The sequence below is a fragment of the Amblyomma americanum genome, chromosome 3 (genome assembly GCF_052857255.1).
Source record: "Amblyomma americanum isolate KBUSLIRL-KWMA chromosome 3, ASM5285725v1, whole genome shotgun sequence".
Taxonomy (NCBI): Eukaryota; Metazoa; Arthropoda; class Arachnida; order Ixodida; family Ixodidae; genus Amblyomma; species Amblyomma americanum.
In genome coordinates, this window is record NC_135499.1 from 208,247,449 (window position 1) to 208,272,430 (window position 24,982).

The 24,982-nt window shown below is 50.1% G+C and overlaps 2 protein-coding genes across 4 annotated transcripts in view; both read left to right on the forward strand.

Moving 5' to 3' along the window:
• Nucleotides 1-24,982, forward strand: part of LOC144125957 (uncharacterized) — a 144,817-nt gene that overhangs the window by 42,888 nt on the left and 76,947 nt on the right. The gene's annotated exons all lie outside the window — the stretch shown is intronic.
• On the forward strand, nt 13,239-17,845 carry LOC144125956 (uncharacterized). Of its 3 annotated transcripts, none has more exons than XM_077659795.1 (4): nt 13,239-13,637; nt 14,141-14,834; nt 15,713-15,863; nt 17,720-17,845. In XM_077659795.1, the coding sequence occupies exons 2-4, from the start codon at nt 14,732-14,734 to the stop codon at nt 17,811-17,813; spliced, it is 348 nt and encodes a 115-aa protein (XP_077515921.1). In that variant the 5' UTR covers nt 13,239-13,637; nt 14,141-14,731; the 3' UTR covers nt 17,814-17,845. The 3 variants fall into 3 exon arrangements, with proteins under 3 accessions (XP_077515921.1, XP_077515922.1, XP_077515923.1); XM_077659796.1 differs by having other exon boundaries at nt 14,784-14,834; XM_077659797.1 differs by lacking the exon at nt 14,141-14,834.

Here is a 24,982-nt window from a genome sequence, read left to right on the forward strand (position 1 = left end):
GCTCGGGAAAACTGAAGTCACTGGAACAGCGACTTTAGGGAAAACTGCACCGAAACGCCATCTAGCGACAGCGACAGGGGCCGATGACAGCTTGAGGAGGACCCATCTTATCTGCAGGCATGTCAGTTGGCTCCTTTCGGTGTGTCGCGCTACTGTTCGGTGAAATGCCGAGCGTTGCCGCAGCAAAACCGTACCTGTTAACGTTGAATTAAAGCTGGACGCCACAGACATGGCCTTTTGTTCGGCGACTTAGCGTCCGCGAACGACCATTACGCTAGCGATATCGCAGCGCGGCCAGAGCCGGCCATGCGCCGGTTGCCTTGTCGTATTTCGACCATGCAGTGAAAATAAAACTGAAAAAAAAAGAAAAATGCCACCCACGCGACTTTTATTGCGTCGGAGCATTTAGGCGAGAAGGAGCGCGACGCATCGAGCCGAGCTAACTGACATGCTTGTCGAGAAAATGGAGCACGGGCACAATTGTCTCGATCCAAGATAGCCGCTGCTAGATGGCATTGCAATGCAGTTTTCCAGAGCCCCTCTGCTGAGTCAGCCATGGCTGGTCACTTGGCCGCTTCAACTAACCGCCCATTGGGTGCATATTTTGCGAGCACGTCGACAGTTCCGCGAAAGCGTGGGCGCTGGCCGCCGCGGCGGCAGCGGAATCCTGCGCGCGGGATTATCTCCTCGTATCTCTTTATGATGCCGCGTTTTTTTGCGCCTCTCTCTTGGTTTTCTATACGATCCCGTGCTTCGCGGTGCAGTACGTGATGGACACACCTGGGGGATGGCGACGGCAGGTGCGTGCGTGCTTTACGGCTGCCGGAGGAGGAGTGTGAGAGGAGCAGCGGGCGGTTGTTATAGCGCGAATGGGCCAAAGTTTCGTTCTCCTTGTGGAAGCCTCGAAATGCTCCGTGCGAGAGGTGACTGGGCTTTGGTGGAAAGTAAGTAATAAAGAAGAGAGGCACAGATAACTTTCTCTCTCTATCACACATGGGCTCAAGTACACACAGACAGATGCGAATGAGCGACACGTGCTTGGCGCAGTAGTCGGGAAGCGCATTGTGACCGCGTGTGACAAGTGCACGGATGCGGAGAGGAGCGAGTGCAAGCCGAGGAAGAGGGTCGAAGAACTGCGCTTCACCGGACACGGCGCCGCGGTGTGCGCGTAGCTAGACGCAGCGATTTCGCCACCATCTGGATCCAGATAGCCGCCCGTTAAGAACGCGTGCTTGGGATGCCTGGGTCGTTGTCGGAGGACTCTATACTCCGGATCTTGCCCCAACCCTCCTTATCTGCTTTTCTTTTTCTTCTTCTCTTTTCGACGCATGTTTGTTTGTTCCTGTTTTTGGCCATAGCTTAGAGTGCAGCTGGCTATTTTTTTTTGTTTTAGCGTCATTACGCTCGTGATGGCGGTGTCGATTTTGCCAAGCGTATATATACAGTGCGGTTTTCTTTTAGCTTCATGCCTGTGCCTTTTCCCAGCTTCGTATCTGACCTCAACGAGCTTGTCTCCGTAAGAAGCAGCGGAACAGCGGCCTCGTTTCAATGGAGGCGAAACGCAAGAGGCGCCCGTGTGCTGTGCGATGTCGGTGCACGTTAAAAAACCCCAGGCGGTCGAAATTATTCCGGAGCCCTCCACTACGGCGCCTCTTATTTTGTTCACCTCGACATCGAGTGAAGCGCAATTGAAATCGGCGGCCTCTGCGATTTCTCGAGCCGGGCTTTCGCCTGTAGTCGTGTCTCCGTCGAATTTCACAGTCGACGTATTAAGGTATTATATTCATCTCATTTAGCGCAATACACACGCTAGTCAGAAGAGAGGAATACACAAGACGAAACGCGGGCGCGTTCCTGTGTGTTTCTTTCCGCTGTCTGGTGTGTGTATCGCGCTAAATGCGATGAATATAATGAGCTGAAACTCATGGGCTTTCAGCCCGTCATTTAAGTCTTATGACGTCAAGGTGATCTTCCCGTGGCTCCGCTGACATATTTTATTTATTGTTTATTGGTACATATTGTCAATCCCATATGGGATTATAACAGGAAGGGCATAAGTTGAACAGTCTAATAAATAAGCACAATAAGGCAAGCAAGCATAACACAAAGGTAAACACTCAGCGTTGTGAGGGTAAGATGTTTAACAAGAACTCAAGAATAGAAGTAAAAGTGTATAAACTTTCAAATGGACGGAACAGACAACAGTAATCAAGGAACAGAAAACAGACACTGGAAGCCAATGAATCAATATTTTAAAAATGAAAGGCAAAAATGTAAGGTAATGCAACGGAAGAACATGTAGAAATATGCGCGGGAGTGGTCTCCTTCGCGGCACCCGTACACATATATAGTACTATAGGCTAATTCGCGGAGGCGACGCTCTTAACCCTTCTTCTTCTTCTATACTGCAGCGCCCTCATCCAGCCCCCGGACCCAATTGTGCGCTATTGCGCCCCTCGTCGCCCTGTTCTTCCTTGTTAGCGGCTGGCATTGCAAGTCCCCGCGCGCCGCTCGGTCTCTTCGGGGCGCACGTGATGCCGCTGCCAATTGCTGCACTGCTTTTTGCTGGGCGCTGATTCACGACTTGGCCATTGTTCCTGCCGTCTGGCCCTCTCCGTCTTGCTCAGCATCCCTACTCCGCACCATCTTGTCACTGGCCGCCGACTCTCCCCTCCGTTCCGTCTGAATAAAGGCGTCCTGAAGAAGGAGTGCGCAGTCGAGGAGCTCAACTCGTGCCGCTTGCTTTTTTTGGCACTCGGCTTCGCGCGGGGACGTTGTGGGAGAGGCGACACGCACACTGCCACGTTATTGCAGCCTGGTTGCGCAGGCTCGCGCAACAACGCTCGCTCGTTCGTTTGTCAGTCAACAGCACCCGCGGTGCGCATCCAAGCGCGTGTCTTGGCGGCTCGCGTGGGAAACGCTGTGTAAAAGTGACGCGGTAAGCGCGCGCTGAGCGCCAGGCTAAAGGGAAAGGAATCGAGAGGGAAAAAAATGGAATGAGGAATGGCCAAAGGCTTGCCCTTTCGTTTCTGTTTCATTCCCTGCATATATTGCACACGCGAGGTTAGATTAAAAACAAATCAAATTGGATGCAAAATAAAATGCCGTTCGCAAATTAGGGCGCTATACCAGCGGGCAGCTCCCGGAGGCCAACAGACGGGAGCGATGCCCGTGGACAGTCCGCATCAGCTCTTGCCTACGCCCTTTACGTGTTTTTTTTATTGACACTTTTATCCGCATGTTTCACATAACTTGACAAAACTTGTTTGGCCCCACAGCCATACTGGCTATACTAGCGGGACCAATTAATTGACCGAGGTGCCGAAATAATGTGGCATGCGGTAACACAGTGACAAAAAGAAAACAAAAACTAAATGCAGATGTTAGAACAGCCTTGTACTAATTCTAGAGAGGGTAGCTACCGAACAAGAAGTGCTTCACGGTCAGGGAAAAACTGCGTGCTGCTTTCACGTCTGTGGGTGTAGAATTCCGTACTAGGGCGCCCTGAAGTTCTATTACCTTCGACCGTACGTTCTGAGCAGCTTTCGTTTGAATGCGGCAAGGGGCGCAGGAATTTGTTGACGTGCGATTATGTATTCACCTATTACCGACGAGGATTTCTTTCTCTGTTTTCTACTTAACCACACAGGTGCTCATGTTTCCGTTGGTCTCTCCCCTCAAACGTATTACCTCCTTACATTCCATAGCTTGGTACTTCTGGGCTTACAGCTTTTTTTTTCTGAAATTTAGCATTTTCATGCACGGTAGGGAGCAGGCGTACGAGGGATCCCTTTATGGACTGTTGTGCTGAACCGTCTCCAAACTGCTCTGGTGGTGCTCCATGGAGCTGCCTTTTTTCTTTTTATTGCCATACGCTCGTGATGGCTGTCTCGATCTTGCCAAGCGCATATGTACTATGCTTTTTTCTTTAGCCTACGCCTGTGCCTTTTAAATAATTGCATTGCTTTCGTGTATATATATATATATATATATATATATATATATATATATATATATATATATATATATATATATATATATATATATATATATATATGTATGTATATATGTATATATATGTGTGTGTGTGTGTGTGTGTGTGTGTGTGTGTGTGTGTGTGTGTGTGTGTGTGTGTGTGTGTGTGTGTGTGTGTGTGTGTGTGTGTGTGTGTGTGTGTGTGTGTGTGTGTGTGTGTGTGTGTGTGTGTGTGTGTGTGTAAACATTTTACCGCAACTCTGGCAAGGTTTCTGTGCGAGTTTCAGTACCTCCGGCTTCGATTTCTCGTACGCTTCTCAGTACAGAGGCTGCTCTGAGTTTGCCTGTAACGCAGTTTTAGATTTCTCCTGACTGTCATCATTCAGTGACAATTCTACGTAATTGTTTTAAACCGAATATTGTCGAAGGAACCTCCGTTTTTCTTGCCATAGAATAATTATTTCTCGCACGAATCCTTGTGATCCTGAACATCCGATGTGTGATCGGCCGTCCGTGATTAGGGCAGATAAAGGCGGCTTAACAATCAGCAGGCACCTGCGAGTTGTTGACTGCTGTAAGCCGTTGTTCGGCCTAATGAGAAAGAGAAAAAAAAATCTGGTCGAGGAAGGTGGTGTGTTGTTTGGGAAGGTGTTCAGCTCTCGCAGGCGTTATAAGTTATTTATTTACTTCCGCGCGAGGGATCCCATTCAGGACGCCATAACTCTCCAGCATAACGCAGGGGCTAATATTACGCAGACGTGTGTTCCAGTGTTGGGGTCAGTGGTGATTTCCTGCTCGCTCTGCAGTTGTCGCGGCTGATCTCGACGTCCTCTGGCGCATGCGCAATCAAGCCGTCTATAATAGGCGGCCAGACGAATGGAATAGCTGTATAGGCGTCAAAGCTTTCTCTCTTCCATTCTTTTTTTTTTTTTTAAGAATGCCGGACAGTGGACTGTGCGCAGTCATCGCGCCTCTTGAGCACGTTCGCCGCAATAGCACCGCCGCCAACAGCAGTTGAGCACGTTTTCAGCCGGCAGTTTTGGGTTTCCCCCCCAGTGCCTGCAGGTTCGGTTTACGCATTCGCAGCGAAAAATGCTTTTCAGTGCGTTGCCGAGCCATCGATATCTGCTCTGAAGAGACTGCGAAGCGGGCGTAGCGAAGATTTTTTCTCGCAGCCTGCCAGGAGAAAAAAAAAGAAAACGAAAATAAAGGGGCGAGAATTCTCAGCAGCGTCCCGAGATCCTCTTCTCGATTTTTGGTCGCCTTCATTTTTCATTATACGTTGATCTGAAAAACAACATGTGGCACGCGTGAATGTCTTAACCAGTTGTCAATGAAGAAAACCGGCCCTCGCGTCCCTGAACTATATTTGCGCTGCAGTCGACTACCCTGCCAATGGTTGCTTCCTTGTTTATTGTTTTATTTGAGAAAGCATTAACTGCGTATTTTGTTGGTAGAAAAATTCGTTTTAAAGAAGGGCCTGGTCTTGTTTGTCAGTGGCACTCATGGATTCTGTGCAACGAGCCAATTAACCTGTCATATATTTTGTTCGGAGGGCAAGCAAACTGCCTACAAATGATTGAGTTCGCGTGCTTCTATGTTCAGTTTCGTTACACGTTAATGCCTCGTTTCACGCGTCCATGCAACGTAACATCTGGAGCAGTTAGGTGGCACTCCCACTTGCTTTGTGTGCGATCGGCTCAAGCTTTGTGCATGCACAGCTGGCCAAACCAAACGTCCTTCATAATAAGGGGGCAATTACTCATTGGCATCCACCCAAGCACAGCCATACGGTTACAAAGGAAAGCTATACAGCTTCCACTCGAGATTCGTAGTTAAAAAAAAAATTCGTCCTGGTCCGGGGTTCAAACCCGGGACCACCGCTTCACCGGACCGAACGCCCTTTCGTACGTCCAAGGGACATTTGCCACGAGATTTCACATCGGACTAACATAGCATCAACGACCATCCCTCTTTATCTTTCCATAGTAATTCGCAGTTCAGTCCGGCGCTTTGTGTGCCTTACACTACACCGCGCTTTATGGCTCGTTGTTCGGCGTCCTCCGATTCCTGACACGAGATAGGCCAACCGGAACTCGAGTCACACCCAAGCTGTCAGTTGCAATCTGTCGCTGTGATTTGCTGCTCTTTTGATAACCGTATCGTTTCTCTTTCGTATTAAAGATAAAAGAAACGCCCGCTTTCTCTCGCCCTGTACACAGCTGTAAGCTCTCTCTCTCTCTCCTTTCCCCCTTTCACACTCAGTGTCGGTCGTACGTTTCACGTTGACCAGCATATGCTGATCTCCGCGCCCATCTCGCCATCGGACTGCCTCGTGAACGTGCGAAGCAGATAATAAGCATCAAATGAACGTGTTGGAGCGTGCAAACCCGCATCGGGAGGAAACGGCTTCCGCGACCAACGCTGACCGCCCATCGCAGGAACAGGAGCAGTGAGCTTGCTAATAGCGACCTGGACGCGAACATCGCATGTTGTGCGCGTTGTTGTGTACGGTGTACACGGCGCATGCATGCGACCGAGTCGCTGGCCGTCCACTCTAGAAGCGGCTCACGTATCGCGGCCTGTTGCTGCTGCTCGTGTATACAGTGCACGGAAGAGGAGGAGGGCGGATGCGATGAGTGAGCGGCGCCGAGGGGAAGGGCGGCCAGTTTCACGGTCCCGTTAGCGCTGCCCACGCGCGCGTAGCCGCTTCTCCTCCGGCGTGACGCCACCGCCCTGCGCCGACGGCGGCGCGGCTTTCCTTTGTGTCGCCGCTTCTTCTTTTCTCGTCGATGCGCGGTGACACACGCACTCCAGTCGGGAAGCGGCGAATCGAGTGTAAGGAACGAAAATGACCCCGCCATCCATCTACCCACCTCCCACAGCTGGAAAGTAGGACGCCGCGCCGGCATCTTGCGCGGCTCTCAGTCCTTCTAGACGCACGGCTGGCCGCGCATCACTGCGGAGGTCGGCGGGGAATCGCGTGTGCGCGTATATGCGCCGCGGGTGGTAGTACACAGCCTGCGAACCACCGCGTTGTTGGCGGCTGGGCTCCGCGGTGGAGGCGGCGGCGACTTTCGGCCTCTCCTTTTCGATCAGACACTGGAAGAGGAATCGGTCGGTTTGTCGTGTCTTCAAAAATGCATTTGTCCGCGCTAAAAAGCGCTGAATCTCTCTTCCGTATTGTTCTTGCGGACGGAGAATGTCGGATCCAGTCGGACGCAGTTCCCCATCCCCAAAAGCAGTTCTCTTCTGCCAAAGTTGTGACCCTACTGGCAACCTCAGAAGCAACTTCTATATTCGTCGGGTGCTACCTCCTCAATACGAAAACGCAGGGTCACCTAATTCCATTATGGTAGACGCAAGCATGTGCTCCCTTCTGTGTGTCATGCTAACACGCTGCAATATCAGTATACATAGGCGCCTCCAACCGCTCAGTAGACAGACCTTGCACATAGTCTTTCAACTTTTTCTCCAGCGTCGAAGCTGTCTAGGCTTCCTGACAAACAGCGCGAGGGGAAAGAAATACTTGCCAGGAACCTTTTCTAATCACCGATGACTGCTCCGGCGGTGACTGAATCACTCGCGCTTGCGGCTGCCGCGCGCCGCCTATCGGCCGTCTCGCGCCCTCTGCCCCCGACTACGTCGTCTCCTCTCCTAGCCGCGTAGAAGGGTTACGTGACTGGAGCGAGTGTTGCTTCCCTTGCCGTCTGTGTCGCCCTCCGTCGCGCACCGCCCGAGTGTCTCCTCGGGGCGTTCTCGTTCTCGCGAGTACGCTGGCCTCATCCAGGACGCCGAGTGATGCGGCCGTCGCTGACTCAGCGTGGCGGCGCCGTTCGTTGTCGTGTATACGACGACTAAGTGTCACGAGCCTTTCGATGACGCCGCGGCCGCCACGGCGTGTCAGCGCCTCCGCCTCCTTTCCGGCTGCTCGGGCTACGCTCTGGAAACAATTAATCGCGCGCTGCCTCGCGGGGTCTCGCTTCTGCGAGCACTCACCGCCTCAGACCGTTTCTCGTATCTGAATGGCTGCTCCGCAACGGAATAACTTGAAGCCCCAAACGCGCAGGTCAAAAATTGTAGGATAGGACGCAGGTGCTGAAGCGCTGGTCTACCGGCCGCGGGGGCTGAGTGACTGTGGCGTTCAGCTGCCAAGCACGAGGACGCGGTATCGAGTCCTGGCTGTGGCAGCTATACTTCGATGTAGGCAAAATGCACAAGACCTACCTGACTTGAGCGATATGTCGTGCACGTCGAGGCGTCCGAGGTGGCGAAAATTAATCCGAAGCCCTCCACTACGCCGTCACTCACAGCCCAGAGTCCATCTTCGGCACGTAAAAATCCATTATTTCAAAAAACACTTACCTCGGGACTTGTTAAATCGTGTCTTTCGTTCACATGGCCCGCTCGCTTTAACGAGTGGAGCACGTTCCCTTTCGGTCGCAATGGGAGCGGTTGCTCTATCCCTCTTGTTGGTTTCTCTTCGGCCTCTTGACGCGGTCTTGCTTGCCTATTGGTTGTTTTCTTTACCTTCCCTTTTATTCTCTTCTTTTGCTAACGTAGTCTGAATTTATTGCTTCCATCTACTGACAGACATCCTGCCGCTATCCCCCAAAGTGCTCTCCCCCCCCCCCCCCCCCCCCTTCGCCTGGATTCGCTTCTGGTCCGCTGGGCATTGCCTCTCCAGTCGCCGCGAACACTCATAGCCATAGATACTGTTCACGGAACTCTATGGAACGCTCGATCGATCGCGCGGGCTCGCGACTCGCCTGAGACGCACCGCGGTCTGTACCAGCCATATGTGGGCTCAAATGTAATCGCGTCCGGAGACGCCTATATACGGGGCGACGAAAAAGAGTAGTGTGCCTTCTCCGGCAACGGCGGTGATCCTCCCGAGTGGCGGGCCTGGCCAGCTGGCCGTCGAGGTTGCGGGCACCCCGTGGCGTCGTTAGCCACGCTCCATATACCACCACCAGCGCTGTCTCCGTTCTGCGAGTTAGGCACACAGACCCGGCCAGGCAGCCGCCGCTGAGGCTCAAGGTATATATACTACGCTGGGGACTGTGGGAGGCGCCGCCGCCAAAGAGAGTTTTTTGGGCGCTCGATTTTCGCCACGCCGAGATGGACACGGCGCGCAGCATCGCGGGTGGGCGGCCCGCTGTTTTGACGCGCCGGGAAGAGCATATGTGTCTCTTTCCCCCTCTCCACAGTCAGTCGTGATGGAAGCCTCCGTAGCGTACTCCAAACACCGTTCACTCCACCCATCCCCCCCTTTTTTTTTCTTTTTTTTCCTTCCCTATGAATGTTCATACTCATCCAACATCTCTCTATCTTCTTTCCCCAGTTATGTGCCTACGTATGCTTGTGTGCCTATGTATGTTTAGAGAGAGAAGACAAGAAAGAAAGATGGCGGGTGGAGGGGGCCCGCGCTGGCCTCCTCTTGAGTGACCCTGCTCCACTTTGAAAATAGTGTTTATAAGAGCGCGCAAGTGGAGGCGGCACCCCTTGAGTGGCTAACGGTTCTGGACCTAATGGCGGTGTAACACCCGTAGCGCCGCCGGGACACTTTTGAGACCATACGGGGAAGAAGAAAGGGCAGGGAGTGGGGAGGCTTCTGGAGTTGCAGCAATCTTTTGCTGTAAACTCTCGCACGATTTGGGGACCTTTGTCGTCGGTGCGGTGCCTGCGCACTTTTCTCTCGGTATCTGTGTGTATGAGTGTACGCTCAGGCATTCCACTCATTTGGCAATCGGTAAGGACAACGCATGCTCGACGGTGCCAGTCAAGACACAATGGAGGCACGCTGTTGCACCGGATGTACGCCACCCACGAAGTTTGTTTCTGCCTACACACGAACCGTCACTCTAGCAGTGTGTGTAGTCGTCTTTGGTGTTGTTTATACAGCTTGCGCTAGACTGGAGCAGCGCTCAGGGGTTTTGCGCGCCAGCGGTATTAAAGGGCCAGTTATTGGTGCTTTCGGATGACCAGAAATAAAAAAATAAGAACGCAATAGTCGAAATCGGTTTAAGCTTTAGATTGGATGACATGTAGCGCAAGAACTGGTGTCAAATGCACAGTGCGCGAGCCCTGCGAAGCACTGTATTATACTTGCTGCCGTGACGTCCCAAGCGAGCGAAGGGAAAAAAAGAAATAAACCATTCGCGCTACCGCTTCTCGAGAGAGGAGTGGACAGTACGTTCTTTCCCGCCACTCCGATTGATTTCCATAAGTCTGATGAAATCGTTCCCTTTAATGGGCTTGGGCAGGGCATGTAATGCGAAGGCAAGACAACCGCTGGTCCTTAAGGGTAACGGAGTGGATTCCAAGAGAAAGTCAGCGTAGCAGGGGGCGGCAGAGGGTTAGGTGGGCGGATGAGATTAAGTTTGCAGGCATTGGTGGGCGCAGCTGGCAAAGGACAGGGTTGATTGGAGAGACATGGGAGGGGCCTTTGCCCTTCAGTACGGTGTAGTCAGGCTGATGATGACGATGATGACCGGTTTTTGACTGGGCATGATTGCGCACTAGCACTTCATAGCGCGCAGTGACCAATTTGCATATTGCACGCAGTGATACACATACTTGGGGAATGAGTGAGATAGAAAACTTGCGCTAGCCTAATTGCAGCGTGTCATTTGTTGTAGAAAACTGAACAAAAAAAAAACGACAACGCGATGCTCCACTTCCCACTCTGCCGAAGTACATTAAGTAACTTTTGTTGTTCGTTCATGCTTTGTTATAAAGGGCTGCTTCTGTAGTCCCGCCTCCCCGGCTGCTGCGTTCCCCTTGGAAGGCGGCAGCAGCCGAGCCGGGGCGCATTCTTGTGCGCGACTTGTCAACAAGATTTCTCCGCACACATATACACTCGCTTCGCCATTAGTCACGACCGGCTGACGCTGCTTCGGGCCGGTCGCGCGCGCCGCCCGACTTCCTCCGCCTCCTCCCCGACTTCCCCCACCATCTGTGCCCAAAGATGCCGTTCTTTAGCTCTGTTATGTCCAGTTGCGCGCGCCTACTCTCCGAGCTCCAAGGTGATGGCGGCTGCATGCTTTCCCCTTGTCTGCGCTTCGCTTCCTCTTCTGTTCTGCGGCGGTCACACGGCTTGTATCTCCACTCGACCAGCCCGACTCGCCCCTGCTCCTTCTGCCTCGTTTTGTATTTGTTTGCGGTCGCCGCTTTCCCTCGTGCTTCGTATCGCAACGACGTCTCATCTCCATAGGAGTCCTATTTCAGCTGGCCGGTCCCGCTTATCTGCGTTTATCTCTCTCTCTCTCTCTTACACTTATCCCTTTCTTTCTTTTTACTTTTTTACTTTCTTCTTTCCCACGTGCCGCATACGCGTTATGCATGCACGATTACTTGTCTCTGTCGTATTTTCTTTTTTTTTTTGCCTCTGTTTTTATAAGGCCACACGCAGGCGTGTTTTGGCGTCGCTTTCTCAGATCTGGCGTCGGTATCAACTTGGCTGCTGCGCTGATACGCGCTCTAGCGGTGAAGCGGTTTTCTTCCGGAAACGCCTTCGGAAGCCTGCCTGGAGTTGCCTATACCGAAAGAGAAAGAAAAGCGCGCTCGGCGCGGCTCTCCACTGCCTTGTTGTTCTGCGAATGCAAGGCCAAGGAAGGGAAGCTGGAGGTATGCAGGGTCTTTCACTTAAGACTTTACACAACTTTTAAAATATAGGCTTTTTGGAAGAGCGTTTTTTTTTTTCGGCATAGCATTGTCAGCAGTGTAGCACATCAGAATACAGCTAGCATGGGCTAACTAGCAGGCTGGTGGACTAATACTGAATAGCTAACGTTTTACTATTACTGTTAGTCTCTTTAATAATTAAGAGGCGTGTAGCCCAGTTTAAGTAGTATCCATATCTGTTTTTGGAAGTTCGAAAACGCAGTTGCCTTCGGCGCTGGGGCCAAATAGATTTTGGCTGCATGGCGCCAAAATGCGTGCGCTTTCGAGAAGCTTGCAGGCAAAGCAACCTCTGCAGTGCGCGTAACTCTTCGAAATAGCCAGAATTCGTTGGGCCACAGCGCCCAGGGTAACCGCGTTTCCGAAATTCTAAAAACCGATATGAATATTGCTTACGGTGGGCAACACGCCTCTCGATAATTAAGTAGCATAACAGTAATAGTTAAAAAGTTAACTATTGGATATTAGTTAACCAGCCTGCTAGTTAGCACGCGTTGCTGCTTTCTGATGTACTACACCGCGCACAATGCTATGCCAAAAAGAGCGCTCTCTCAACTCTAAAAGCCTATTTTTAAAAATTGTGTAAAGACCACCCGTTTATTACGCTGGATGATCTAACGCGTTTTCATCTTTTATCGATATCCCGTCTGCCCAATCAATGTACATGACTTCCACTCACGCATTGCTGACCCCGCTTGGACAGTCAGGGAGCAAGCAACGTGCGCTTTCGTTCCGTTCCATGTCCATTCTCAGAAGCGCCTTCGACGCATGAGACGAGCAGCGCTGGTGCCATGTGTGCTTCGGCGCAGCACGACCGACCGCGTTGTTACTATGGTACTAATCTAACCTGCCGTCTCCCAAAGACAACGGCTTCTGCCTACAGCCGCGATGACGTCTAAACGGTGTTATTCCGTGCAGCCCATGCACACCGCCCGGCAGCTGCGCCTTTCTTGACGAACCAGGCACCCTCCGCTAAGTGCACTCGCAGGGCTTTGCGTCCCGTTCTATGAACCTGCCATCATAGATCAATGCAAATCTGTTCGGGCATTCGTCCGCCACGCCGAACGGTGCCTGTTACGAAACGCGTGAGTGAGGTCGCCCGCGCGCGGCCACGGTCTATGCTCCGTATACAGTAAGCACCCGCTATAACGAATTCGCTCGAAAAGTTCCTTCGCGAGCGACGTTAAACGACGGCAGGGTTATTACAAATGCAGAGACACTGTCTGCTAAGCTAGCTGTTCAAGCGATTTTGGTTTTGTGAGCATTTGCTGTGTACTATGTGTCTCAATTTTTCGGTGCTAGCTACGACGAAGCGTACGCTTCAAGTCGGGCGGCGCTGTTATACGTTCTAAATTCTAGCAGTTGCTATCTCGAAAGCTATCTCCTCCTTATTCCTTTCGTGTAACTCCTCCCACGCCTCCCATAAGGGGAATAAGAATAACAATATGCACCAAAGCAGCGCTCTCTCCACTTTATTCTTCCCTTCAACACATAGAGGAAAGAAGAAAAAAAAGGTTTCAGGTTAACCCTCGCTACGGCTGGATTGATCTACTATTGCAGTGGGGAATCGTTGAGAGAGTACACTGTAAAAACAAACCGTCATTTTGACGGCCACTTTTTTATCTATTTTGACGAGCCGCCGGCGTCAAACGGGAAAGACGGAGACTTCGCCGTGAACGAGCGGGCGAGGAGAAAGAGACGGAGAGCGCAACACAAAACGAGAAACTCTATTGGCTGGCGCGTAGGGGTACGTCATGTGAGACGTCGCTCACCGCGCGCTTCCGGCCCCCGCTGTCAAGGAAGGAGTCCGGTTGTCGTGGTTCCCTCTCGCTTTTCTTTGTGCGCGCTGCTTCTGCCCGGGTGTGCGTTCTGCATTTTTGCGCCATTTTGCCTTTTTGTGTGCGACGCGTTGGAAGGCCGCGAAGACGCAATCAAGGAACGTATGGGCTGCAGCCGAAAATCAACTGCAGCGGGTAGAGGTAAGTGTTCTGCTTATATGCTTCGTTCGTGCAGTACGCGTTCTGTGAGGCACATAGCTACGAGGAGCACGCTAGTTCTCACGCGTAATGTATACACGCACCGATGGCCGTGGGCCCGAGATTGCCGTTCAGAGACATGCTTCTACGTAAAGCGTGAATCGCGGCCTCATGGTTCAGCCACGTGCAGCGATTTTCAGGGGCTGCGTGCGCCCACGTGTAAAAAAAAACTTCCTGTGAGGAACACTGAAGCGTACGAAGAGCATTGGCGCACGTTAATTGAAGAAAGTCGAAGAAAGTCGTTTATAGTATCTCTATCATGCGGGCACATACAATCGCGATCGAGCCTGACTTTCGGTTACGATTACTGCTACGCGGGCCAAGGATCGAAATCGAGTTGGTCGAGCTCTAGCGCGCCATGCGCCTCTGTTTAAATGCAGAACACCTTATGAATGGGCTTAATGGGCAGTAAAAATTGTCGTAAAAACCATTTTTTACATTTTCAGCTGTAATTCAGGCCAAGACATGTGCTGTGACTACCATGCTGGCCATCTGCAGCTCCCTTGAATTCATGGTGTCGGCACTACTGTCGTAGGTTCGTAAAAGTATTCGTCAATAAAAAGCAGACTACTTTTCGTGCACTGATCAGCTTTTTTCTGTTTTATTTCTTACGCTCTCTCTTTTTTGTTGTTCCTCGCTTCCTGGCACACCAAGCCCCATACGTCGGTGTCTGGTGGCGATGGGGCAGCTCAGTGTTTAGTTCGTGTACTGATAGTGTGCAGTTTCATTCTTGTATAGCATTAAGATATGGGCCTAATTATTTCAACAATAGTTATTTCCAAATAAATTCTATTCATTTTTATAGCTTATTGCCTATAAGCCTCAAACAAGGGCCAAAAATTTCTTTCGACTGGCGTATCCATTAGCTGGGAATTATTGAATCAAGTAAATTTGTAGTCTTGTAATTTTATATCGCATTTTCATCCATTTCTGCTGAAATGATACTGTACCCGAGGTGTAGAAAGTGCCTTGATGACAGCAGGATCGTTGGAAGTATGGTTATGATTTATTATTGAGATGCATGTATCTGATCACTGATGTTTTCTCTGGAGTCTAATAACATGTGGCTTGTGAATTCCCAGCATGCAGCTGAAGGGGGGCTGGAAGGACTGCCAACAACTCTGCACCTTGCTGTGATTGGTATGTATTTGTCATTTATAGAACTTTGGCTCAAAACATGGCTTGTACAGTGTATTTTATTATTCTACGATGTAACCTGATTTTGTGTAACTTCACTCTACTTAGTAGGACATATTCAAAACTTAGGAATGAGGCTAGCCCTGGATGAAAGGCTTAATTGCTGCTTCATCTTATGTATGTACAGTTTGTTTAATAATTAAACATGATAACAATGTGCAAGTTTGGCCAGTAGTTTTCCATTCTTATTAGAGTGTACAAAAAATTTGGAACTCAGTAGCAGTACTGTTGATAAGTGGGGAGGGTGGGGCAATCTCCGCACAATAAGGTGATATGCCAGAGTTCATCGAGACTAATGTGCGGCCTTTTGACTTGCCAAAAGCATGACGTTCTGCTAGAAAGCATGAAAGAAGCTGAGCTTGGCTTTTCTCATCAATGTCATGGCAGGCTAGGTACAAAATGGAGGGCCTTTGAAAAGTTGCCTCGGTGCTTGCCCAAGTTTCGTTACCTCATCACTATTCCCCGTTATTAAAAAAAAAATGAAGTATTCTGTCGACAAAGTTAATTCTTTTTTGTCGTGCAATATTTGTAAAGCTTTTTCCATAAACAAGTTCTATGTAGTATGTTTACAGGAAGCAAGCGTCTTCAACAGATATAATTAGTGGCGTGTAAAGCACTGATAAGGGAGGGCACGTTGCATGTGTCTGTCTACTGCCAGGGTACCATAAGGCCTAGCAACAAGACCCAGTATGGCTTTTTACGAGTACATTTGAATTCGGCTTCTCTCAGTGTACACATCGAAGGCCATAGAGTTACTCGAATTATTAGATCACCCCTTTAGTGGGTAGCGTTTGCGTGTGACTAATTTTTTTTCCTTGCAGGATCAAGCATGGGGGACATAAAGAAGATCATCGTTGCAGTGGATTCTACAAGAAGTCTTGAGAAGGCCATGGGCCTCCTCCTTGGTGCCTTCTTTGTGTTCAACGTTGCGTACCCTCCCGACTGCCCCCTCACCATGGAGCTTTTGCAGAGGTAAATGAGTGAAGGTGGATGATGCGTTTGATAAGCAATCGGAATCCGAGGCAATAGTGTGAGCAGCAGGCTTCTTTTTCCTGAGGAAAGGCACTCGCCCTCCTTAGCCAGTGCCTGCAAATGATCAGTTCTGCCCTGTTCCCCTGAAATTCTGATGTCGTCACATACATTCCTCTCGTGCATTTCTTCGTTCTCTGGCACAGCACCGTGTTGCTTTTTTGGCACACCTGTATGGTGATTTGCCAGTCACAGGCGTCTTTAGAAAGTAGAATGGTAAGATTATTGACATAGTGCTGCTTGCCAGCAGTACATGCTAACAAGCCTTGCACATTGGCTAGCTCTGGCAATTGCGAGATGAAGGCCGGACTTTTAATTTTAAATTGCACCCAGTTCTGGTATTCTGACACTTGCAGAATTGCGGATTTGATCATTGTCATGTGATGAATGCACAAGCCTGGCAGTTTGCATTGCCTAAACTTGGTCACGTGTCCTGTGAGTGCATCTAGATAACACTTTTCAGTGTTTTGCTTATTTTTTTGGTTGGCTACTGCAAGAAAGGGGCTAGAACGAAGAACCAGATAGGACGGGCGACTGTCAATTATTGCTAAATGTAATGTGTGCGGCACTTTTATAAGTACCGACGTCAGGAAAAATAGGAGCGAGGATTAAGTGTAAATGCAGTTATTTTAAGTCGCTCTACTATGTATCGTGTCCACTGGCTAATGTCCTAGTGCAACATTACAGTGTGTCTGACTATGGGTTGCGTCCACACATGTGGCAAGTTGCCGGATGCCTCTCTGCACTTTTACAGGCCTCAGGTTCCCTTGTTACCATTGATGCAGTGCTCGCTGTAGCCTGTGTACAATCAGCCCCGAGAAAGTAGAGCTCTCTACCTCACCTTCTGGGCACTCAACAAACCTTTTGCAATGATGAATGTCAGATTTCATTTTGCATTGAAACGGGAGACGTGACACATAGGCAGGACAGCTTCACAGGTACTGTCACAACCATTACATGGCACTTTCCCCTTTCACCTGGTGATCTTTTAGGGGCTGGCAGGGTTATTAGCCCCTTTCAAAAAAAATTATGCTGTGATCCCATATTTGTCCAGAATTGCTCAATACTTGAAATGGACAGGTGAAAGAGCCATCGTGAAGTCTGCTATGTTGGCACCTGAGAAGTTGGCCGCCCTTTGTGTCAACAGTTGCAGTGTAAAAGAAAAAAAATTAAGACATTCATCATCGTGACAGGTTTGTTGATTGCTCAGAAGATTTCAGGTGTGAAATTCCGCTTATTTGTGGCCAAGGGCACAGAAATTAGAATGAGCATTGTGCAAATGGTAAGATGATGAGGCATGATAATGAGGTTTTTAAATGTATGCATGGTTGCCACATGTGCAATTGCAGCCTATACCTGGACATCAGGGTGTTACATCAATACTGACCTATGTTTGCGGCTGATAGCTGAAAACACTGAAATGCAGCAAAATTCTCTTGCATAGTTATGGTTTCTAGACTCTGTGTATGGTTCCTGTACATGATGAGCACCTATTGTTACTAGAAATACTATACGGTGTGTATGTGCAATTGTGGGCTGTTTTTACGAGTTATAATAATGGTTACATTTAGGTACATCATCTATTGTTAGTGCATGTATATGTAGCTATTTAAGCGCACTACTAGTGTGCTCACATTTGTTGCTACCTGATTTTAATCTCGTCTTTCAATTTCGTAATACTGTGTGTTGCAGAAGGTAGTGCAGTTCACACATTCATGGCATTTCACGCGTGTAGGCAGAGTATGTGATTGGCACAGTTTATGGAGCATGGATTTATTCTATCCTCGTTTTGTTTCCAGGTACCTTGGGCAGAGCAACCCAACGAAAGGGCGCGGCAAAGGCAGAGCCTGCGGAATCGCACCAAAGTTGCTGAGCCTGCTGAATGCACTTTAATTTATGAATAAATGTGCAAGTAGAAATGTAAATTTGTTTTTGTTGCATGGTTTATGAGGTACTGCCCACTGCAAGTGACTTTCATGTGGTCAGGTTCACCACACTATATATTGACACAGAATTATGTTGAGACTTGTCGTGTTGGGCCATCATACTGACAACACAGTTGCATTTCATGTTGACAAGCCAAATTTTGGAATGGTTAAAAGCATAGTCATTTCGAAATTACAGCCTGCTATTACCTTGATGGCCAAATGCTGTACTGACAGTTATAGATAATTTCAAATTTGCAAAAAGTTTTGAAGTCATAAAAACAGTTTTAAAATTGACAGCTTGCCATCGCAGACAATCAGTGGTATAATTACAGTTTGGCTATATTTTCAAATCTATAAAAATGACATCGAAGTCAGGAAAAAACATTGTCATTTAGAAATGACATCTTGCTGTAACTGCTACGGTCAAATGCTATCAAATTGACAGTTTGACTGTATTTCACATTGACAAGAAAAACATCAAAATGATGGAAAAACTGTCATTTAGAAATGATGTTCTGCTGTCACTTTGATGGTCAAATGTCATCAAATTGACGGTTCAGTTGTATTTCAGATTGACAAGAAAGACGTCAAAATGATGGAAAAACTGTCATTTAGAAATGATGTTCTGCCGTCATTTTGATGGTCAAATGTAATCAAATTGACGGTTCAGTTGTATTTCAGATTGACAAGAAAAACATCAAAATGATGAAAAAGCACCGTCATTTTAAAATGACGGGGTGCCATCATTTTAACGGTCAAATGCTTGGAAATAGAGCTGCCAAGGTATTTCCCGTCATTTTGACGGATTTTTTTTTACAGTGTAGCGTACCTTGCTTACTCTTAGCTTTATGCTTCTCTTACGGAAGTCCCCGTAATGATGATGATGTCCCCAGGCTTAATAAAAAAGCCCACGAGGCTACAACTTCTGCCTTTTCTTCATCTGTGAAGGTGCGCCAGCCCGCAGACAGACTGACGGTCATAAATGTGCGGATAGGCGAAAGTGGAGGGGTACCTGACGTATAACGTATTCAGCGCATCAAAAATTTATGCGATCGCTGTACAATGCGCTAAATTTCACGGCGTGTTATTTTAAAGTTTCGGCCACGTTCTCTTTTCTGCAACCATTTTTGTGTCGGTCAACCAGGTCGCGTGTACAAACTCCACACCTGGACTACCGAAGCATCGTCGGCCCGTAAGAAAAAAAACTGGGGGAGTTGGCGGGGAGGGGATTGTAGAACGCAGTGTGAACGTTGCGCAACTTACCGTCGCCGCCAAAACAGAGAGAGAGAGAGAGCGTCTCCTCGCGTGGCCTCGTTGCTCACGCGTGCTGCCTACCGTCAGTGTAAAACGAAAGTTTGCGACATCCGAAACTTTCCATCGTCCACTCCCGCCGCACACAGCGGCTCCTGAGGTGGCATCGACGATCGTGACAGGACGCCTGGAGGAGTGCGTGCTCTGTACACGCGCTGTCGCTGGCACGCTGGCATGTCATCGAGACTGCCTTTGCGCGGCCGAAGAGACGTCTAAGGGGGAAAAAAGAACTAAAAAAGAAATAAATAAAGGAAGCCTGACCGACGTGCTGCCTGGCGCGCGTGCGTTGCCTCACTGGCGACTTCGTCTCCTTGAGCAGCGACGGCCGGTAGTGCGTCGCCCCTCTTTTCTGCTGCCGTCAGTCGTGATGATCCCACACCGCGCGGCCGACTCCTCCGTGAGGATCTCGTTGTCGTAGTCGTCGGTCGCGAAGCGAGTTCGTAGCGAGCGATCAGCTGTTGCGAGTGGCAAAGCCAGCGCGAACGGGGCCGTCCCTGTTTCACGCTTCTCGAGAGCGACTGTGGAGGGCTGCCTCCCGCTGGGTGTCCGCGAATGTTTGCGTAAGAGCACTGAGAAGGAGGGCAGCGGAGGGGTGTCAGGGGGGCGGGGGTGCTCTGAACAGGAAACACGTGAAACTTGAGCTGCTGCTGCTGTCAGAGTGCCCAGACACCACGGATTTGAACCAGTGCGCGGTGATAGTCTTTCTTTCATTAGACGCGTTTACATGAATGCGACAGAAGTCGACTCCAGTCCCCTTTTTGAGGGAAAGAGCAGGTTTTGAGAAGCAAAGGCTTGACTCGTCTTCTGCTCTCATTTATCGACGTTTTTGCACTTTCCCTCAAAAAGGGGACCGGAGTCGACTTCTGTCGCATTCGTGTAAACGCGGCTATTGCAGTCTAACGAGTTACTGCCGCTGCTGTTGTAGCCCACAAACCCCTTTGAATGTGTACGTTTTACGAACTTCCACTATACGACGCTTGACAAGGAAGGCTGAAGATAGCACTTGTTTATACTGAATGATTGACACTGTCAAGAGTGAATGAGAGAGTGTAGGAGATAATAGCAGCTGCGCTGCGGGACCGGATGTTACTTCAGCCTCCGTATGCACTGCAGCGGAAACGAGTTCAGCAGAAAACAGCTCGCGCGAGGGTGGTTTCCTGTTTTTTTTTCGGCTGTGGTTGAACAAGCTGTGGCACTTACTTATAGGCCTCTCTGGGTGGGCGGCAGATTTTAAATGAACGAGGGAGGATCTCTTGCGCTATCCGCTTTTATTTGTTGTTTACCTCCTGAAACATTCCCTGTTTGTCATCACCGTGCGATGAGCCAGCTGACGTTCACTACAGGCCGAGTGCCTCTCCAAATGACCTCCAATTTGCTCTGTCGTATACGCCTGCAGCCCCATCTTCCGCACACTGCAGCCAGTCAGTTTCCCACCCTCGTTTCCTGATTAAAGTCTGCTTCATGCCGCTTCCGGTCGTACGCTTCCCTTCTATTGGCGTCCACTCTGTTGACCAGAGAGACCATCGATGGTCTCTTCCCCGTATTACAATGTCGCCGCCCAAGTTCAGTTCCTCTGACTGGTTTCCGCTCAGGCGTCATTAAACACGAGCTTGCTGTCCAGTGCGCTCTGCTTGCTTTCGGTCCTGTTTGCGTTGACGATGGTGCTGCAGCCGCTCGCTTCACGCCTCCCCGCACTCTGCTCACAACAGCTCCGAGCTCTGCGAGCACCCTCCTCCCCGGGAAAAGTTGTGCCCCGCGCACGAAGGTTACCCCGTGCAACCGCCGCGCCCTTCAATAGCGGGCAAGGGGTGAGACCAAGGCGCTTTTGAAAAGGCGCCCGCGCGGTGTGACGGCGTCGGCGGCGCGTGCAAGAATAACGGCCGCTCGCGCGCCGAGCAGCGGAGCACGTGAATAACGCGTTCGACCTGACAAGCTGGGCGTGAGTTAACGAGCCAGAAATGAACGCTGGCGCGCGCGCACCCCTCCTTTTTTGCATCTTCTCCCTCGTTCTCCTGTGCCGCCTTCCTTTGTCTTCGGCCGTGCTCGCGCAGCTGACTTCGACGAAGGTTATACGGGAAGGGGCACTGAAGGGGTTGACGGAGGGAGCCTTCCGTGATGCCGCGTCGAAAAGAAACACCGCACGTGGGGGGGAGGGGGGGGAGATGCCCTATCCAAGGAGAGTGTGTGTCTGTGTGGGCGTCTGCGCTGAGTGCATCGGCGGTTATACTGCTCAGCATCTCTTTGTTTTTCTGCCCTTACTGCATTTGCGGTTTATGCATTCATTTTGCGTCTCTATAGACGGAGCACTGAAGGGCTAAACGTGTGCGCCTGGTTGGTCGCTCGCAGGTGTTTCACTGCGCCGCTGGCGTATAGTCGTTAAACAAACTGAGGCGTTAAGTTGCGTGCAGTAACAATCACGAAGCTTTAAAAAGGGTATAGGAGCAGTGGCGGTAGGAAGATAGTTGTCGCGTCTGAAGGTGGCATAAAGAGCAAAGTGCACAGGCCTCCGTCGACTGGCTCCTGCTGTACCGCTATCACTGCCACTTGCAGAAAGAAGGGAAATGTGAGAGGAGGAAAGATTGGAAGCAAAGACGCGCGTCGCAGCAACCGCGTCCGCCGGAGCAGCGACGATGGCTGCTTCAGCAGCAGATGCACAGCCTATAAGTATAGTGACGCTAATGCGCGCCCGTGTGCTGTGCAATGTCAGTGCACGTTAAAAGATCCCCAGGTGGTCGAAATTATTCCGGAGCCCTCCACTACGGCACCTCCTTCTTCCTTTCCTCTTTCACTCCCTCCCTTATCCCTTCCCTTACGGCGCGGTTCGGGTGTCCAACGATATATGAGACAGATACTGCGCCATTTCCTTTCCCCAAAAAACCAGTTATTATTATGACGCTAATGCGCACATGTGTGCCTTTGCAGACTCGTTAAATAGGTTTGGCTGCATTACGCGCGTGCGCGACTCGCGTAGTTTCACCGTATTAGACGAATCTCTGTACAGCTCGTGGCAACGCTTGTTGCCTGATATCCAACATCCGTCGCCTCGTTCATCCCCTGTATATCTGGTTTCCCGCAGGAAATAGTTGGTTACGGGATAGGCTTGTTGTCGCACGAGAACAATGGTGCGAGTCTTTCTTTGGCGGAAAAAAACGCAGAACAAAAAGATCGAAAAGAGGAAGGGGGAGGGGAGAAGGAGGCAGAATGTCACATGAGATGGCGGACGACAGACTGCCTGCTTGGCGACGCCGCGCCAAGCAAGCGTGCTCCCTCATTCCCTCTTTGTGATCACGTGTTTGTTTGCATGCTATTTGGGCGGCGTGCGCGCGACTTCCGCTCGCTCAGTTGGTCGTCGCTGTCGCCAGGTGTGCGGGCGCCGCCGCGTTGCTCCGAGTATCGGGTGACGTTCCCACCATGTCTGCGGGATTGCGCGCTGCGGTCGAGAGAGGACGTGCACGTCGTGGAAATCTTCCGCGATACACTTTCGTGCATGCCGTGAACGTGCGCTCTGTTGGCGCATTTCGTTATTGTTTTTTTTTCCCTTGTCACAGGAACACTCGCTATCGTATTGAAATAGCACGCCAGTATTCTTTTTTTTTTATGGATACCATTACGCCATATGCAAACCCTGGTCGTACTTTGGTATGTGATCGTATGGAAGTGTACCCCCATGTTGTAATATGACATTATTATTATTATTATTATTATTATTATTATTATTATTATTATTATTATTATTATTATTATTATTATTATTATAAGCCACTCTAGCTCACTAGGCACGATGGCGCTCGCCACCGCCTCGATTCAAAGAGGATGCCAATAAAATGAATCTATCACGCACTCCTATGAGCGCACCTTTTGTCTGAAATGTAGAGGCCATAGAATTAGCATGTGGACCGTGAAGCGTTGCTATTTTTGCACAGCCAGAGCTCCATATATCCCCCGAGGGGGAGTGCGACGATTGTATTTTATTTCCGGCGGTTCTAGGAGGTGCAGCAAGATCTCCACTGCATGGCCCCGCGGCAGATCCGAAGGACTGTACACTTTTGAGAAAGAACGTGCGCGTTGTGCGCGCATATTATAATACGAGCCGAGGTCGTTCGTTCTCTGCTACCTGCACGTGGTGGCTGGTGTTTACACGCGGCACGTCTTGCAACACTCTCTGTCCTCCGCGTGGCGCTGTACGCGAACGCATCCTATAGTAGTGTGTCCTTCCTCTCGATCCGCCTCCTCGGCCGCACATCGTCGTCCCATATCCCCCCCTTCCTCGGTGGCGCGCCAAACAGGCGTCTCCTTTCACGTTCGCGCGGTGGGGAACAGAGGACGAGCGAGCGCGTACGTGCATGCGTCCGCTGCTGCGCCGTCGTTGCCTTGGGCTTTGACTGCGCGGGGGGTTCGGCTTACCGGTCGCCGCTTCCTGCCGTCGTGACGACGTCTTCTAGTGTTTCTGCCCCGCGTTCGCTCGCTTTCCCGCGCACGTACGACGCGCCTTCTGCGTCGCGACGACAGGAAGGGACGAATATAGACAAGGGTATTTTCCACTTCATTGTGAAAAATAAAACATGTATGTATGTATGTATGTATGTATGTATGTATGTATGTATGTATGTATGTATGTATGTATGTATGTATGTATGTATGTATGTGTGTATGTATAACAAGGGATCGTTGACGCCCACACCGCTGGTGTTGGAGCGTTTTCCATGTAGAGGCTGGGCCTTCGGGTTGGTGCGCGTGAGTTCGTGTGGTCGAGGCGGAGCTTGTGGTGGTTGCGCGGCGCGAGTATTGTCGGGCCTTGCATATGTCGGGTGTCAGGTGTGCGCCTCGCGTGTCTTGTAGTCCGGTACAGGCATGTGGGATGTGTGCTTGTTTTTCTTAACATGCTTCCCACGTGGTTAACTTTTTTCTTTATTCCGTTAAGTGTCTGGGGCTCTGTCGATCGGCGTCTGGCAAACAGCGCCTAACCTCCTTCACTTTGCGTTTTTTTTTTACTGCTCGGGCTTTCGTTATCATGTAGGAGTAGCCGAAGTGAGAAAGAGCGAGAAAAAAGGAAGAGGGGGAGGGCATCACAGCCTGATCGACAAATCCTCCTGTATGCTGCCAAATTACGGAATATTTCATTTTTTTTTCTCTAGACGGGGCAAAATTGTAGCCATCCGTCACACATCTAGTCCTGTATTACGCATACCCTGCGTATCTCGTGCCGTGCTATTTGCTGTCATTAGTCAGTCTGCTCGCCTGATGCGCTGGATATTTATAGTTCTGAAATGAAAAGGAAATAAACGTACAGGAAGGTTTATGCGCGACGAGTTTTATTATGCGCAAGGTAATAAAGCGAAACGAAGCACCCATGCTGCCGGTATTTACGCCGTCCAAGCCGCACGGATGATCTGCTCAGAGCGGATTACCATCTCATTCCCTTTACATCGCCTGTTCGCTTGCTTCGAATGCAGTGCACTGTGCAGGGAGTTCTGGGAATAGAGGCTGGGGGAAGAAGATCCCGAAAAATTCGCGCTCTATTCAAAAAAGTGGGCAGCGGATGGGTGGGGTGATGTGAAGCCGGGCTCGATTACATGCCGAATAGTTCTGACGTGGGGGCAAAAGAAAAACAACTGAGCTTTCAAATGAAACAATCGCACGGCGTTGATGCTTACGGTATTTTCCGTTTTGTGCATGTAGACACCGGAGTGCCCATGCATGTGGCCGGCGTGACTGTGACGGATGGATGCAACTTATTTAGGGCCAAAATTAGGGCAAAAAGAAACTTTTGCTCATGTACACCCCCGTTACTGCACGGGATTGCGTATGTACCTGTCCCCCTGT

What these genes read in the sequence shown, in the direction of transcription:
- LOC144125956 (XM_077659795.1), top strand. Translation starts at nt 14,732, where the DNA reads ATGTTTTCTCTGGAGTCTAATAACATGTGGCTTGTGAATTCCCAGCAT. An exon ending in TCTGCACCTTGCTGTGATTG is followed by an intron (nt 14,835 to 15,712) that starts GTATGTATTTGT and finishes TTTTCCTTGCAG; the next exon opens with GATCAAGCATGGGGGACATA. An exon ending in ACCATGGAGCTTTTGCAGAG is followed by an intron (nt 15,864 to 17,719) that starts GTAAATGAGTGA and finishes TTTTGTTTCCAG; the next exon opens with GTACCTTGGGCAGAGCAACC.